The sequence below is a fragment of the Canis lupus genome, chromosome 13, assembly GCF_011100685.1.
Source record: "Canis lupus familiaris isolate Mischka breed German Shepherd chromosome 13, alternate assembly UU_Cfam_GSD_1.0, whole genome shotgun sequence".
Classification (NCBI taxonomy): Eukaryota; Metazoa; Chordata; class Mammalia; order Carnivora; family Canidae; genus Canis; species Canis lupus.
The window spans coordinates 49,861,585-49,874,753 of record NC_049234.1 but is presented as its reverse complement, the minus strand read 5'-3'; the positions used below and the strand labels follow the sequence as shown (position 1 = coordinate 49,874,753).

The 13,169-nt window shown below is 36.4% G+C and overlaps 1 protein-coding gene across 1 annotated transcript in view; it reads right to left on the bottom strand.

The window, feature by feature from the left end:
* POLR2B (RNA polymerase II subunit B) overlaps positions 1-13,169 on the bottom strand; it is a 47,483-nt gene that overhangs the window by 25,487 nt on the left and 8,827 nt on the right. The window contains exons 3-10 of the mRNA XM_038556187.1: positions 11,575-11,725; positions 9,359-9,471; positions 9,020-9,239; positions 8,490-8,648; positions 4,103-4,267; positions 1,669-1,865; positions 1,395-1,514; positions 449-635 (exon numbers count right to left, since the gene is read on the bottom strand). Coding sequence (XP_038412115.1) covers positions 449-635; positions 1,395-1,514; positions 1,669-1,865; positions 4,103-4,267; positions 8,490-8,648; positions 9,020-9,239; positions 9,359-9,471; positions 11,575-11,725 — 1,312 coding nt within the window. The remainder of the gene's footprint in view (positions 1-448; positions 636-1,394; positions 1,515-1,668; positions 1,866-4,102; positions 4,268-8,489; positions 8,649-9,019; positions 9,240-9,358; positions 9,472-11,574; positions 11,726-13,169) is intronic.

The following is a 13,169-nucleotide window of genomic DNA, read 5'->3' as shown; positions in this document are numbered from 1 at the left end:
AATGCTTTATTTATAATCACCTCCAACCACTAGGATGTTAGTTCCACCAAGAGTTGGTGACCCTAACCCCCACGCGTTCACAAGTCAAAAGTGTACTGTACTTTGCATCAAAGAAAGGGAATACCCATTTATTCTCTGGGTCGGTGTCTAACATGGAGATCTAAAAACATAAAAATTTCACTAACATGGACCATCTTTACCTCCCAAGCAGCTACACTAATTTATTAACTATCTTGCTGTAAGCCAAAACCTTAATTTCTCTTAAGTAATGCTAACAGCTAATTTGAAGACAAATTTCATTTTCATAATCCAAAATCCCCCAGTGCTGTTATACCTGACAGGGGAAAAAAAAAAAAAAAGGCAAAACAATTTACACTCAATGAATGAAAGGATTTCTTAGTCCCACGACATTTTCCTATCAAACCTGTAATCATAGTCCATGTCCTACCTGAGATACTCCAGCTCTGGCTTGATGAGCTTTCTTTTGGTCACCCCAGTTTCCAGTAGCTAAGGAATATTTTAGGCCATCAGATATAATCCTTGTTTTAATTGCCAACTCCAAGTTAAAATCCTTTCCTCGATCAATAAACTTCTGTGCATAGATCCGCACTTCTTTAAGCAAATTCTTAAACATACTGCCAAATAAAATGGTATCGTTTCAAATATGTAAAGGTCAACATACATTCTCAATACGGACAATACTGCCCACAAGGGGGAGGAAAGTAGTTAGCATAGAGGAAGGGAAGTGTTATTACTCTCTTTATGTAAAAAGCACTGATGTACTTATAGTACATAAACATACATAAGAGGAACAACTAGGGAAAAAAATGTCAGAAGAGACTCCTTAATGGGGTGAAAACAAGATTGAAGAACATCAATCCAAAATACACAAAATAACAGAATACATAGAAACACTACTATAATCTTTTTCATATTGTCTACATACTTTGTTTTTAAAAACTTCTGATTATAAAAGTGTTAGATGTTCATTATAGGAAATATGGAAAATATAAGAACATATGAAAAATAAAACTCACTTTAAACCAATATTGCTAATATTTTGATAGATTTCCCTCCAGCTTTTGTGTTTTTATAAAATGCAAAAGCAGGACTAATAAAAATTCCAATATCATCTATACTTAGAAAATCAAGACAAACGCCTTATAAAGCTACCAGAGAAATAAAGAAAATGTAAATAATAAACTGTCCTCACAAACCTGAAATTGTCAGACAGGAACCAGAACAAAATCTGGGCAAGTGGCACAAAGAATGTAGCTAACTTCCTATGTACCCAATATGGATGCCAAGAGAGTTTAGTACTTCCATTAGTGCAATGACCAATCTAAAGTGAAATCTCTCTACTTTTAACAACATCGTTTTATATCATTCCTTACCCTCTAAATAAGAATGCAAGCAGTGGCCCAGCAAGATCCAATCTTTTGTTTCCATAGTGATCCCTGTCATCTAATTCTCTTCTACCCAAGGCTGCTAGAAGCAACCTATGAACCATGTACCTTGAAAAAAAAGAAAAGAAACAAGAAAATGAAAAACAATACATATGGCTTTTGGCTTTTTAAAAAACTTGTATATTAAAAACACCATTTCTGATATTTTTAACTTTAAGGAAAACTTTATCTCGACAGTATCTTGGCAAAAATCTTAACATACCCCAAAAAATAAGCTTTTTTGGTCTCACAAAAGTCACTGACACCAACATGAGGGAGCATTTCTTTTTGTAAGACTTCTTTTGCATATTTAATTCTTTTCTCTTTAGTGACCCCAGGCTTTGCCCCTCTTGAGCCAATGAAATTTAGTGCAACATTCTGCTCCTGGATGACAAAAGCTTCATCGAGAGAAGGTTTCACCTATCAGAAAATTCAAATGAAAGTTATTTTCAAATTCATATTTTCACCTTAAAATAAGTAACTGTTAACTTTCATTTATAACTTGTTAAATATCCCTATGTACTTAATAGAATACGCAAATATTTTTTTTAAAAAACAAGGAACCACAAAATCCTAAAACTTGAATAAGTCTTAAGATCTAGAGATCTGACAGAATCTACACAATTACACTTCCTAAAATAATACAAATAACCCTATTATTTAAAAAAAAAAAAAAAAGCAGTTTTTGGTTTTTACATTTTAGTTAACAATGGCAAAACAAAAATTCCTAAATATCTTACACCAATTTAGAAAAGTTTAATAGTCAAATTAAAATTGACTCAACTACAAATGAATAAATGCACTAGGCTGGTTTTAGTCTTGGTTTTAAGAGGTTTTTAAACCTATAAATAAAACTACTCTGTTTTTTGTAAAGCACAATATTTCAAAGGCAGACTGTTATAGAGACCTACACGTTCTATACCTGCAGCAAAGTGGGTGTGGCCTCTAAGCAGTCATGTAATCAGTTTCCTTGTCTGAGGTGGTCAGACATGATAATCCCCAAGTTTTACTCACTCTAGTTCTAACATTCTAAAATTCCATTTTACATAATGAGCATGAAGAATGGGTACCACTTAACTTTGGCCTCTGTATATACACTTGAATTCTATCACATTTTCTGAAATGTCTTTCCTGCCTCTGACTTCCTATGTCTATTTATCACTGATTCTCAAAAGTCTAAAAATATCCATATTCCAATCATAGAACCAACGATCAGAAAAAGGTAACATAAACCAGTCAAAGTGAGGCCACAATATGGCAAATGGAAGTGGTCTTTTTAAATCATCAATGTTATGAAACTGTTTTGTTAAGGTTAATATGGATTTGGAAAAAAGGAAAACAAAAGAAAAAATTAAAGTACTCTTGCAAAGTGAATGGCTTGACTCGGACTGTAAAAATTGGCCTAAGCTTCGTAAGAGCTAAAGGAACAAGCAATAATTAAAAATAAGTATGTAACAGACATAAAGCAAATCAGCTCTTTCACTTTCCTAAGAAAATTCCAGTTTGAATATGATCTGAATCAATTTTGAATCATTTGCAATGCCTTTTGGATTAAAAGATAATAAATTTTCTTAAATACTTAAATAATTACTATCTTTAAGTATTTAAAGAAAACAAACAAAAAAAAAAAACACAAAAACGCGACCATTAGTAAAAGCTAAAAGTAAAATCTAACCAGAATCCATTTTTCTCATGGAACTGCATCAATGCTCTAATAACTAATGTACTCATTCTGCTATCTCACTTTGTGACCAATGTTTGGCCTCCATTTAACCTTCTTACTTAGTAGTCCTAAAGACTTTAGACAATTCAGGACAACTGGCAATAACCTAAATAAGATCTATGGCCTAGTAGTATTAAAGCTAAGTATTATGAATATGTAAAGAATGTCCTGGTTTTCATAGGAAATACACATTGAAGTATTTAGGAATAAAGGGCACAATGCCTGAAACTTACTCTCAAATGTAGAAAAAAATAACATGTATAAATAAAGAGAATGCTAAAACAAATGTAGCACAGGTACCAACTAGTGAATCTGGATGAGAGTATACAAAAGTTCTTTGCAACTTTTCTACAAGTTTGAAATTATTTCAAAATAAAAAGTTAAAAAAGGTTATCAACTATTCATTTTCTTTTTTTACTATACATTTCTTTTTTTTACTAAATTGCACCATATGGTATGCTTTCATGATTTTCTTACTATGGTTTCTTCTTGTTGCTATCGGTGAACTCTGGCTGCCTCTAGTTTTTATGTCTATTTTACACAGAATTGTCAAGAAAGAAGCTGAAGCAAGGCTGAAGGCTTTTGCTACACAGTAAATAGCATGGATCTGTGGCCGCTAAATTACTCTTCAAAGCATCTTTCTACTATGTTTTAAGATTACCAAGTCAGTAACTTTAAACCTCTCATTAGAACACTGCGAATAGGGATCCCTGGGTGGCGCAGCGGTTTGGCGCCTGCCTTTGGCCCAGGGCGCGATCCTGGAGACCCAGGATCGAATCCCACGTCGGGCTCCCGGTGCATGGAGCCTGCTTCTCCCTCTGCCTGTGTCTCTGCCTCTCTCTAGCTCTCTCTCTGTGTAACTATCGTAAATAAATAAAAATTAAAAAAAAAAAAAAAAAAAAGAACACTGCGAATATATTTTGCTTTACATTACCATTTCCATCATCTCTGGATCTTCAAAATCATAAATAATATGCTCTAAAATATCTCTGTCAGACACAAAACCTAATGCTCTAAACACAATAATGATGGGAACTTCCTGCTTGATATATGGTAGAGTTGCCACAATGCGTTGACCAATAGCACTCTTTTTTGCACCCTAGAAAAATAAAACATTAGAATATCAGTACAAAGAGATCACGGTCACATAAAAATATCATAACCATTTCATACACATGTCCACAGTATGTATTTCAAAAGAAGTATACCTTTCAAACTTTAAGGAATGTCCTATGGCTGCTTGCCAAAGACACTGAAACAGGTTTACTAATTCTATGAACAGGCTGATCATTTAGACCTAAGAGAACTTCCATCCTCTATTCTATGCCTGCCAAGACTCTCTTATTAAAAATACACACACAAAAAAAACAAAACACAAAAAATTCTCTGGAAGAAAGACATAACGGGTCAAAAAAAAAATATGTAGGGTAGCCCAGGTGGCTCAGCAGTTTAGTGCCACCTTCAGCCCAGGGCCAGATCCTGGAGACCTGGGATTGAGTCCCACGTCAGGCTCCCTGCATGGAGCCTGCTCTCTCTCTGTCTGTGTCTCTGCCTCTCTGTCTCTCATGAATAAACAAATAAAATCTTAAAAAAAAAAAAAAAAAAAATATATATATATATATATATAGGCAAACACAGGAAAAAAGCTAAGCATGAATGAAAAATATTAACTCAGAGCTGGTAAGGTATCTCATTTGAATAGTATTTCAAAATTAAACAGCCTCTCTCACATAATTTTTTTTCCAATTTCTCTTTAATTGTATACACATACAGAAATGAAACAAAAGTTACTAGCCTACACTTTCATAAAAACTGGCTTCTCCATTTTAATTATCTTTAATATTAAACTCTATCTCCTCTTGGCCTCATAACCCTATATTATCATGGTCCCTCTAATAACAATTTCTGTCATCTCCTCCTATTCAGACCTGGGTCCTTAGAAATCTTATCCAATTTTATGGGTATTCAGTTAATGGCTCTTGAAAAATGATACCCAAACTTTCATCTTGCTCTTTTTCCTGTACTCTGAGCCAAATGCTAGTTGGTTGTTTCTACTTAGAAATCAATTATGCCATTCAGTCTATGATCTGTTTCATCACAGATCTTTTTCAGAATAAGCAAAACATAAGAAAATAATGCACACATCATGTACCCCCACAAAATCTTTTGTCTAAGAAATGAACTCACTACATTCTAAAAATCAATTCTTAGAAGTTTTCTATTTCATCCAGAACTTGAGGATAGAAACCACAGAATCTTCAGTGACTCATATTATACCAAATCTATCACTAAACCCAGATTTTTTTTTTAAAGATTTGATTTTTAAATTATCTCTACACCCAATGTGGGACTCAAACCTACGACCCTGAGATCAAGAGTTGTATGCTCTCCCGACTGAGCCAGTCAGGTGCCCCAGATGATTTTTCTTTTCTCTGCCTCTAATTTATTCATTTTGCCCCTAACTGCCATAGTAATCTCTCTAACTTATGTTTTCATTTCTTTGCCCTCCATGATCTAGGCTAATGCTGCTCAACAAAGAATGCACACATCAGGAACACATCTTTTCCAAACATTTGTACTTGGGCCCCATTCTACCTCTATTTACAAATAAAAACCACTTTAATTATTTAAAACACCTATTCTATGTGTCTATTTAACTTCAGGATAGCTAAAATTCTCTAATCTTCAAGTTCAGAACTGTTTGCAAGAGCACAGGACTAGAAACCTAAATGCCCATCAAAAGGGAAATGGTTAAATAAATTTGCTACCAAAATAAAATAAAATAAATTATGCTACCAAAAATAAATAAATAAATAATAAAATAAACCTGCATATATAAATAAATAAGTAAATAATGAAAGAAAGAAAAGAAAAGGAAGGAAAGGAAAGGGAAAAGGAAAAGGAAAAGGAAGCAAGCTATATCTACATATGGAATATAACAGCTCCAAAATAATGATAAAGTGCTGATCTAAACATGTTTTTAGGGATCCTTGGGTGGCGCAGCGGTTTGGCGCCTGCCTTTGGCCCAGGGCGCGATCCTGGAGACCCGGGATCGAATCCCACATCGGGCTCCCGGTGCATGGAGCCTGCTTCTCCCTCTGCCTGTGTCTCTGCCTCTCTCTCTCTCTGTGTGACTATCATAAATAAATAAAAATTTAAAAAAAAAATAAATAAATAAACATGTTTTTAAAGGATACCAGCAGGGACGCCTAGGTGGCTCAGTGGTTGAGCATCTGCCTTCGGCTCAGGTCATGATCCTAGGATCGAGTCCCATATCAGGCTCCCCACTGGGAGCCTGCTTCTCCCTCTGCCTATGTCTCTGCCTCTCTCTCTGTATCTTTCATGAATAAATAAATAAAATCTTAAAAAAAAAAAAAGATACCAGCAAAGTTCAAACTTTGTATCTCATGCTACCATTTATATTTTTTGCATTAAGACTATTTCTGAACTGATTCATGAGAAATTATTAAAAGTGACTGCCTCTGTGGAAAAGAAGGTCAAAGGAAGACTACTTTCTATATTAAATTTTTTTCTACTTTTGAACTGTTTTAATGTGCATGTATAACTTATTCAAAACAAAATATAATAAAAACTGTACCTGAAATTAAATAGAAGCAATTGCAACTACTTTTGAAGACCGTTATAAAGATAATATCAAGCAATCAGAGTAACATAACTACACACAGCAAATAAGAAAAGCTAGCTATTATTTTTTTAAAATAAAGATTTTATTCACTTACTTACGGATGTTAGAGACAGGGAAGGGGGGAAGGGAGGTGGGGGGAGGAAGGGAGAGGGGGGAAGGCAAGGGAGCTTGCTCCAGTGTGGGGAGGGGCAGGAGGAGAAAGAGAGGGGAAACCTCCAGTAGATTCTACACTGAGCACAGAGCCCAATGCTGGGCTCCATCTCACGACCCTGAGATGATGACCTGAGCTGAAATCAAGAGTCAGACACTCAACCAACTGTGCCACCCAGGTGCCCAAGGCTAGGTATTAATTATTACAAATCACATAGGGGACGCCTGGGTGGCTCAGCGGTTGAGCATCTGCCTTCGGCTCAGGCCCTGATCCCAGAATCCATGATCATGTTCCACATCGGCCTCCTTGCAGGGAGCCTGCTTCTCCCTCTGTCTATATCTCTGCCTCTCTCTCTCTCTCTCTCTCTCTCTCTCTCTCTGTGTCTCTTGAATAAATAAACAAAATCTTTAAAAAAAAAAAAAAAAAAAAACACAAGTAACATGGTAGGCAGCTTCTAAGATGGTGCTCATGGACTCCTGCCTACTACTATTATTCCCTTGTATAATTGTCTTCCCTTGAAAAGGGGCTGAACATAGTGGCTTATATCTAACCAAAGAGAATACAGCAGAAATGATAGGATGTTGTTTCTAAGATTATGTTATAGAAGACTGTGATTTCCATCTTGCTTGTCCACTCTATGGTCTTCTCGATTACTCTCTCTGATGAAGCAAGCTCCATGTTGTCAGCAGCTACATGGAGAACCACGTGGCAAAGAACTGAGAGAAGGTTCCTGCCACCAGCCAGCAAAGAACCGAGTCTCTCAATTCAACAGCCCACAGTGAACTGAATCACACTGGTTTCACAGACAACCACATGAAATGAGCCTTTGACGAGCACAGCTCAGGCAAACACCTTGACTGCAGCCTTGTGAGAGATGCTCAGCCAGAGGACCTAGTGAAGCCACCCCAGATTCTGGATTCACAGAAACTGTGAGATGATCTATGTTGTTACTGGGGTAATTTGCCACAGAGCAATAATAATACAACATCTACCATATAACACTGACAATAAGCTCCAGAAAACATTTTTTTTTTAATATTTTTTTCTTATTTATTTATGATAGTCACACAGAGAGAGAGAGAGAGAGAGGCAGAGACATAGGCAGAGGGAGAAGCAGGCTCCATGCACCAGGAGCCCGACGTGGGATTCGATCCCAGGTCTCCAGGATCGCGCCCTGGGCCAAAGGCAGGCGCCAAACCACTGCGCCACCCAGGGATCCCTCCAGAAAACATTTTTTAACTAAGAATGGAGTCTGACGGGACACCTCGGGGGCTCAGCGGTTGAGCGCCTGCCTTTGGCTCAGGGCGTGATCCTGGAGTCCTGGGATCGAGTCCCACAGCGGGCTCCCTGCAGGAAGCCTGCTTCTCCCTCTGTCTGTGCCTCTGCCTCTCTCTCTCTCTCTCTGTATCTCTCATGAATGAATAAATAAAATCTTTAAAAAAAAAAAAAAAGAATGGAGTCTGACAGATTATAAGACTAGACAGAAAGAAATAAACTCAAACAACATCATATTCCAAACCATACCTGTCCTCCTCTTGCCAGCATGCTAACCCAAATAGTACTTGTGGGTCGGGAAGAATTCTCCAGACATGATCTACACTCTCCTGTGTAGGCATATTTAGAATCCTTTTTGGCGAACACATAGACGGTGTTTGTCGCCATTTTCTCTTGAGCAATCAGAACCTTTAGGGACAATAAAACAGTTATGCCATAAAACCCACAAGTCCTTGAAGTAGAAAGAAGAGTAAAATCTGCATCTTAATTTAAGCTGATCAGATGAGCTCACTGAAACATCAATTCTTAAACTTTACAAACTCCATTTTACATAAATGCTTCACAGAAACATATAAGCTCAAGCAACTGACCACATTTCTAGTATTTATTATATACAACTAAATAAAGGTTTGGTTTACATAAGTTTGGCTGTCACTCCCTAAATAATTCAACACCACTTCTAGGCTTTTCTGTATACAAGTTTACTTTTTAATTTGAAATTTCATAATCTAAATCTTAATTACAATTTTGTAATTTTCTTTAAATAACACTTATTATACCTTTTCTGATCCATTAATAATGAAATATCCACCAGGATCCAAAGGGCATTCATTTAACTCACAAAGATCACGATCTGTTAAGCCATTCAACAGGCAGTAAGTTGAACGCAACATAATTGGAATTTTTCCTATAAAAGTTTTCTGATGCTGAGTTTGAAGTTGTTCTTCACCTTCTTTAATGACTGTTTTTGTTATATCAACATAAAGTGGAGCAGAATACCTTTAGAAACAAAAGTAAAATCACAACTAAGTAATAGTAAGGTGTTTGCTAAAACTCAACTGGTTAAAATCACATTTTCTGAACTGTATTACAGTATCAATTATTGGAAAAATTCTTACGTGAGATTTCTTAACCTGGCCTCATTTGGCATCATTGGCGAAGGAGCACCATCTCTTTCCCAATGGGTAGGCTTGGAGAGGTAAATTTGTTCAAACTTCAGCAAGTATCTTGGCTAAAAGGAAACCAAAAAACATGAAAAGGATAGTTTTCCATGAAAGTTTTAATGATTCCATTTTAATCAACATTAACATTTGACTAGGAGCAGCTCTAGAAACTGCTGAAATTCACCCACTTTACTAACACTGGGGACTCTCAAAGGCCAATATCCCTATTTCAAAGATGTCAAGTTTTGTACCTGCTTTCTTAAGGCAAAGACCAAGAGACTTAAAATATCCCAAGTAAATAAAGATTATGCATATATCTCATATGCTCTATGTTTATATCAAATAGTTAAAAGATTTGTATCAGTAATCTATATACTTCTGTGTGGTCTCTCCTTAGTTAAGGTCAGAAGTACATACAATGTTACCAGAAAAACAAAGAAAAGATAAATTCAATTAGGACCATCCTCTAATTTATTCAACAGAACACTGGAAAAAATAAACCTATCTCTTCAATTAAATTTACAAAAAAATCCCAATTACTCTATATCAAGGACTGAGAACAACTTCCAACCCTGATCAAAGCACAACGTACTCCCTCTACCAAAAAAAGTTTTCAATCAGTATCTGTTCCCCAATAAAACAAGATCCATGAGCACTTTCCAGAGGTAAACGGAAAGTGGTTTCTCTCTAAACCAGATCTTAGAAAAAGAAACAATGGGACTAAAACAGACCACTAATGGTAATTAACATCCAAGTTCCCCAAATTGAACAATTCCTAATAACACCCAAAGCCCATGACAATCTCATTCTATCTTACCTTCCGCTAACACATATCAAAAACAGATCAAGCTAAAAATCATCTACTGACTGTTGTGGTCATTCCATCCCCAAGTCAAATAACACCAAGTATTTCCTTGCTGAACCCCCTAAGTATCTTGTCTCTACTAAGACAAGTTCTACCCCGCCGCCCTTCATAGTCAGCTTAAGTCTGCCCCCATCTTTTCCACTAAATTCTGATACCCCAGCTTCAGATCTATTCCTCCAATAGTACTTAATAGTAGTGACACTTTGAACCTGTTATATTGTTACCTCTCTGTTTTGCAAATACTAGGAAAATATTGTGTTAAAAAAAAATTATGCCCATTTTTCCAGCACAGTGCCAGAAGAACCGACGATTTTTGTTAAAAGTCTATGCAGCATCTCCAACTAGATACGATTTTTGTTAAAAGTCTATGCAGCATCTCCAACTAGATTAGAAGAAAAGATCAGCCCTTAGGAGATTAGCTACAGAAAAGGAGGACTGAATTTGCCAAAAATAAAAGGAAGATTGAATTGGGGCTCTCCCTGACTCACTTGGTTTTTCAGTTTCCCCATCTCTCTTCTCAAAAACTGGGGACAGCATTATTTTGGACCATATACTTCTTTACAATAACTCACATAAGACCAGATTATAAAATTATAACCTTGCGGGATGTCTGGGTGGTGCAGCGGTTTGGCGCCTGCCTTTGGCCCAGGGCGCGATCCTGGAGACCCGGGATCGAATCCCACATCAGGCTCCCGGTGCATGGAGCCTGCTTCTCCCTCTGCCTATGTCTCTGCCTCTCTCTCTTTCTCTCTCTGTGACTATCATAAATAAAAATTAAAAAAAAAATAAAATTATAACCTTGCTATGATTTTAATAATGCTAAGAACATATGTATGTATAAACAGACTATTAGAAACTTAGAAAAACTAAAACAGCTGGTATGTTTGGGTGATTTTTTCCTTTATTATCTATTATAACGTATTTCTTACAAAAATAAGGGGGAAAGTCCTTCAAATATATTTTCTTTTATGATTGTTGAAAAGAAATCACGAAAGGAAGAAAAAAGGGGGGGCTTCTGAAGCAACATGACTATTTGTGGCCTGCTTCTCCTAGTAGTTCATCATATTTCTAAGCTCCCCGTCCCCAGTTATTATATCCCTACTATCTGAATAAGGATTAGGGATTTGGATTACTTGCAAAAATATATCTACTAGTAAGAATAAACAGGAGCTGATAAAAGATGCTGTAAGTAACCTACTAAAAACATTCACTTTTTTTTTTAACCTTTAAGCCAGGTGAGAGAACTGAAATTACAAATTAATACTCTTCTTTTACATATGTTACTTTATTAGAATAACCCTCTTACCGGTTCTTCAACTTCTCCACTAGCATGCTGAGCTTCAGCTTGTAGGTCTATAGGTGGAGCATCTTCCACAATTCTTTGAACAGACATCTGAATAAACTCATCAAAAGAATCCAGCTGTTGTCTGACCAAGCCTTTCTCGTCAAAATAGGAACTGGGAAAAAATATTTGAGTTTATAACTAGTTACAACTCAGTGATGTTTTCTAGAGTATTTCCCCATTCTCATTATAATTAAATCCAACCATTATAAGTCCATCATTACGCAGATACTATGATGTATCCAAAAAAGGGGTAAAACTAGAAACAGTTTCTCTGTAGGACTTAAGTTTTGGGAATCAAGGCTTATGGGTAAAATAATTAAAGCACAGCATAAAAACTATAAGGAATCCCTAATATAAAGATCTCTTATAAATTTTATCCAACCTCTTTAAAATGGACTGATTGATTTATATAAGTAATCTCTACATCCCACGTGGGGCTCAAACTCACAACCCCAAGATCAAGAGCTGTACACTTCTCTGACTGAGCCAGCCACGTACCCCTCATTCAACCTCTTTGAAATAGTTTTTCAAACTAAAGAAAATGTGGGACATCTGAGTGGCACAGTCAAGCATCTGACTCTGGGTTTTGGCTCAGGTCACGATTGCAGGGTGATGAGATCAAGCCCCACATGAGACTCTGCATTCATTGCAGAGTCTGCTTAAAATTCTCTCTCCCTCTGCCCCTCCCCACCATGCTCTCTCATTCTAAAATTAAAAAATCTTAAACTAAAAAAAATGTATAAAGATAAAATAATTCTAATTTGAATAAGAGGAAAGGTGATAAAAAAAAAAAGAGGAAAGATGATACCCATAACTAAAATACTGAAGGTATAAAAACATAATTTAAGGTTTAAGAGTAGTTCTATTTTGAATATGTTAAAGGTGAGATGGCACCTGGGTGGCTCAGTCAGTTAAGCGTCTGCCTTCAGCTCAGGTCATGATCCCAGGATCCTGAGACTGAACCCCACATTGGGCTCCCTGCTGAGCAGGGAGCCTGCTTCTCCCTCTCCCTCTGCCTGCTGCTCCCCTTAACTGTGCTTGCTGTCAAGTGAATAAAATCTTAAAGAAATAAAAAATATAAAGGTGAGATGAAGTCATTCAAGTGAAAATATTCAGCAAATGACTGATGTTAAAAAATGAAATAGGAGTTAAAAAAAAAAAAGAAAAGAAAGAAAAGAAGTATGGGAGAGATGGGAGTTACCAACAGATACAGAAATCACATAATGAAGCCCTAAAGAAGAACCTACAAGAGTAGATATTCAGTTTACAAGGAACAGACACTTCTTCACATGAAGGAAGGAAAAAGAAGAAAAAAATATATATATACACACTAAAAGTAACAAGAAGCTAAAATTGCAAGAGCAATTTCACTCCTCACCACCCAGAAAGTGTACAGCTAGGTTTTAGGAAGACTATGAGAGCTCTGAGATTTACCACACTCTTATGGACTGGATTATCTCATCACCCCTCAGCAGGAGCAAACAACGCACCAGCATACCACCATGTCCCAATTCCTTCATCTTGTGACCCTGCATCTTGTACCTATGACAATTTCT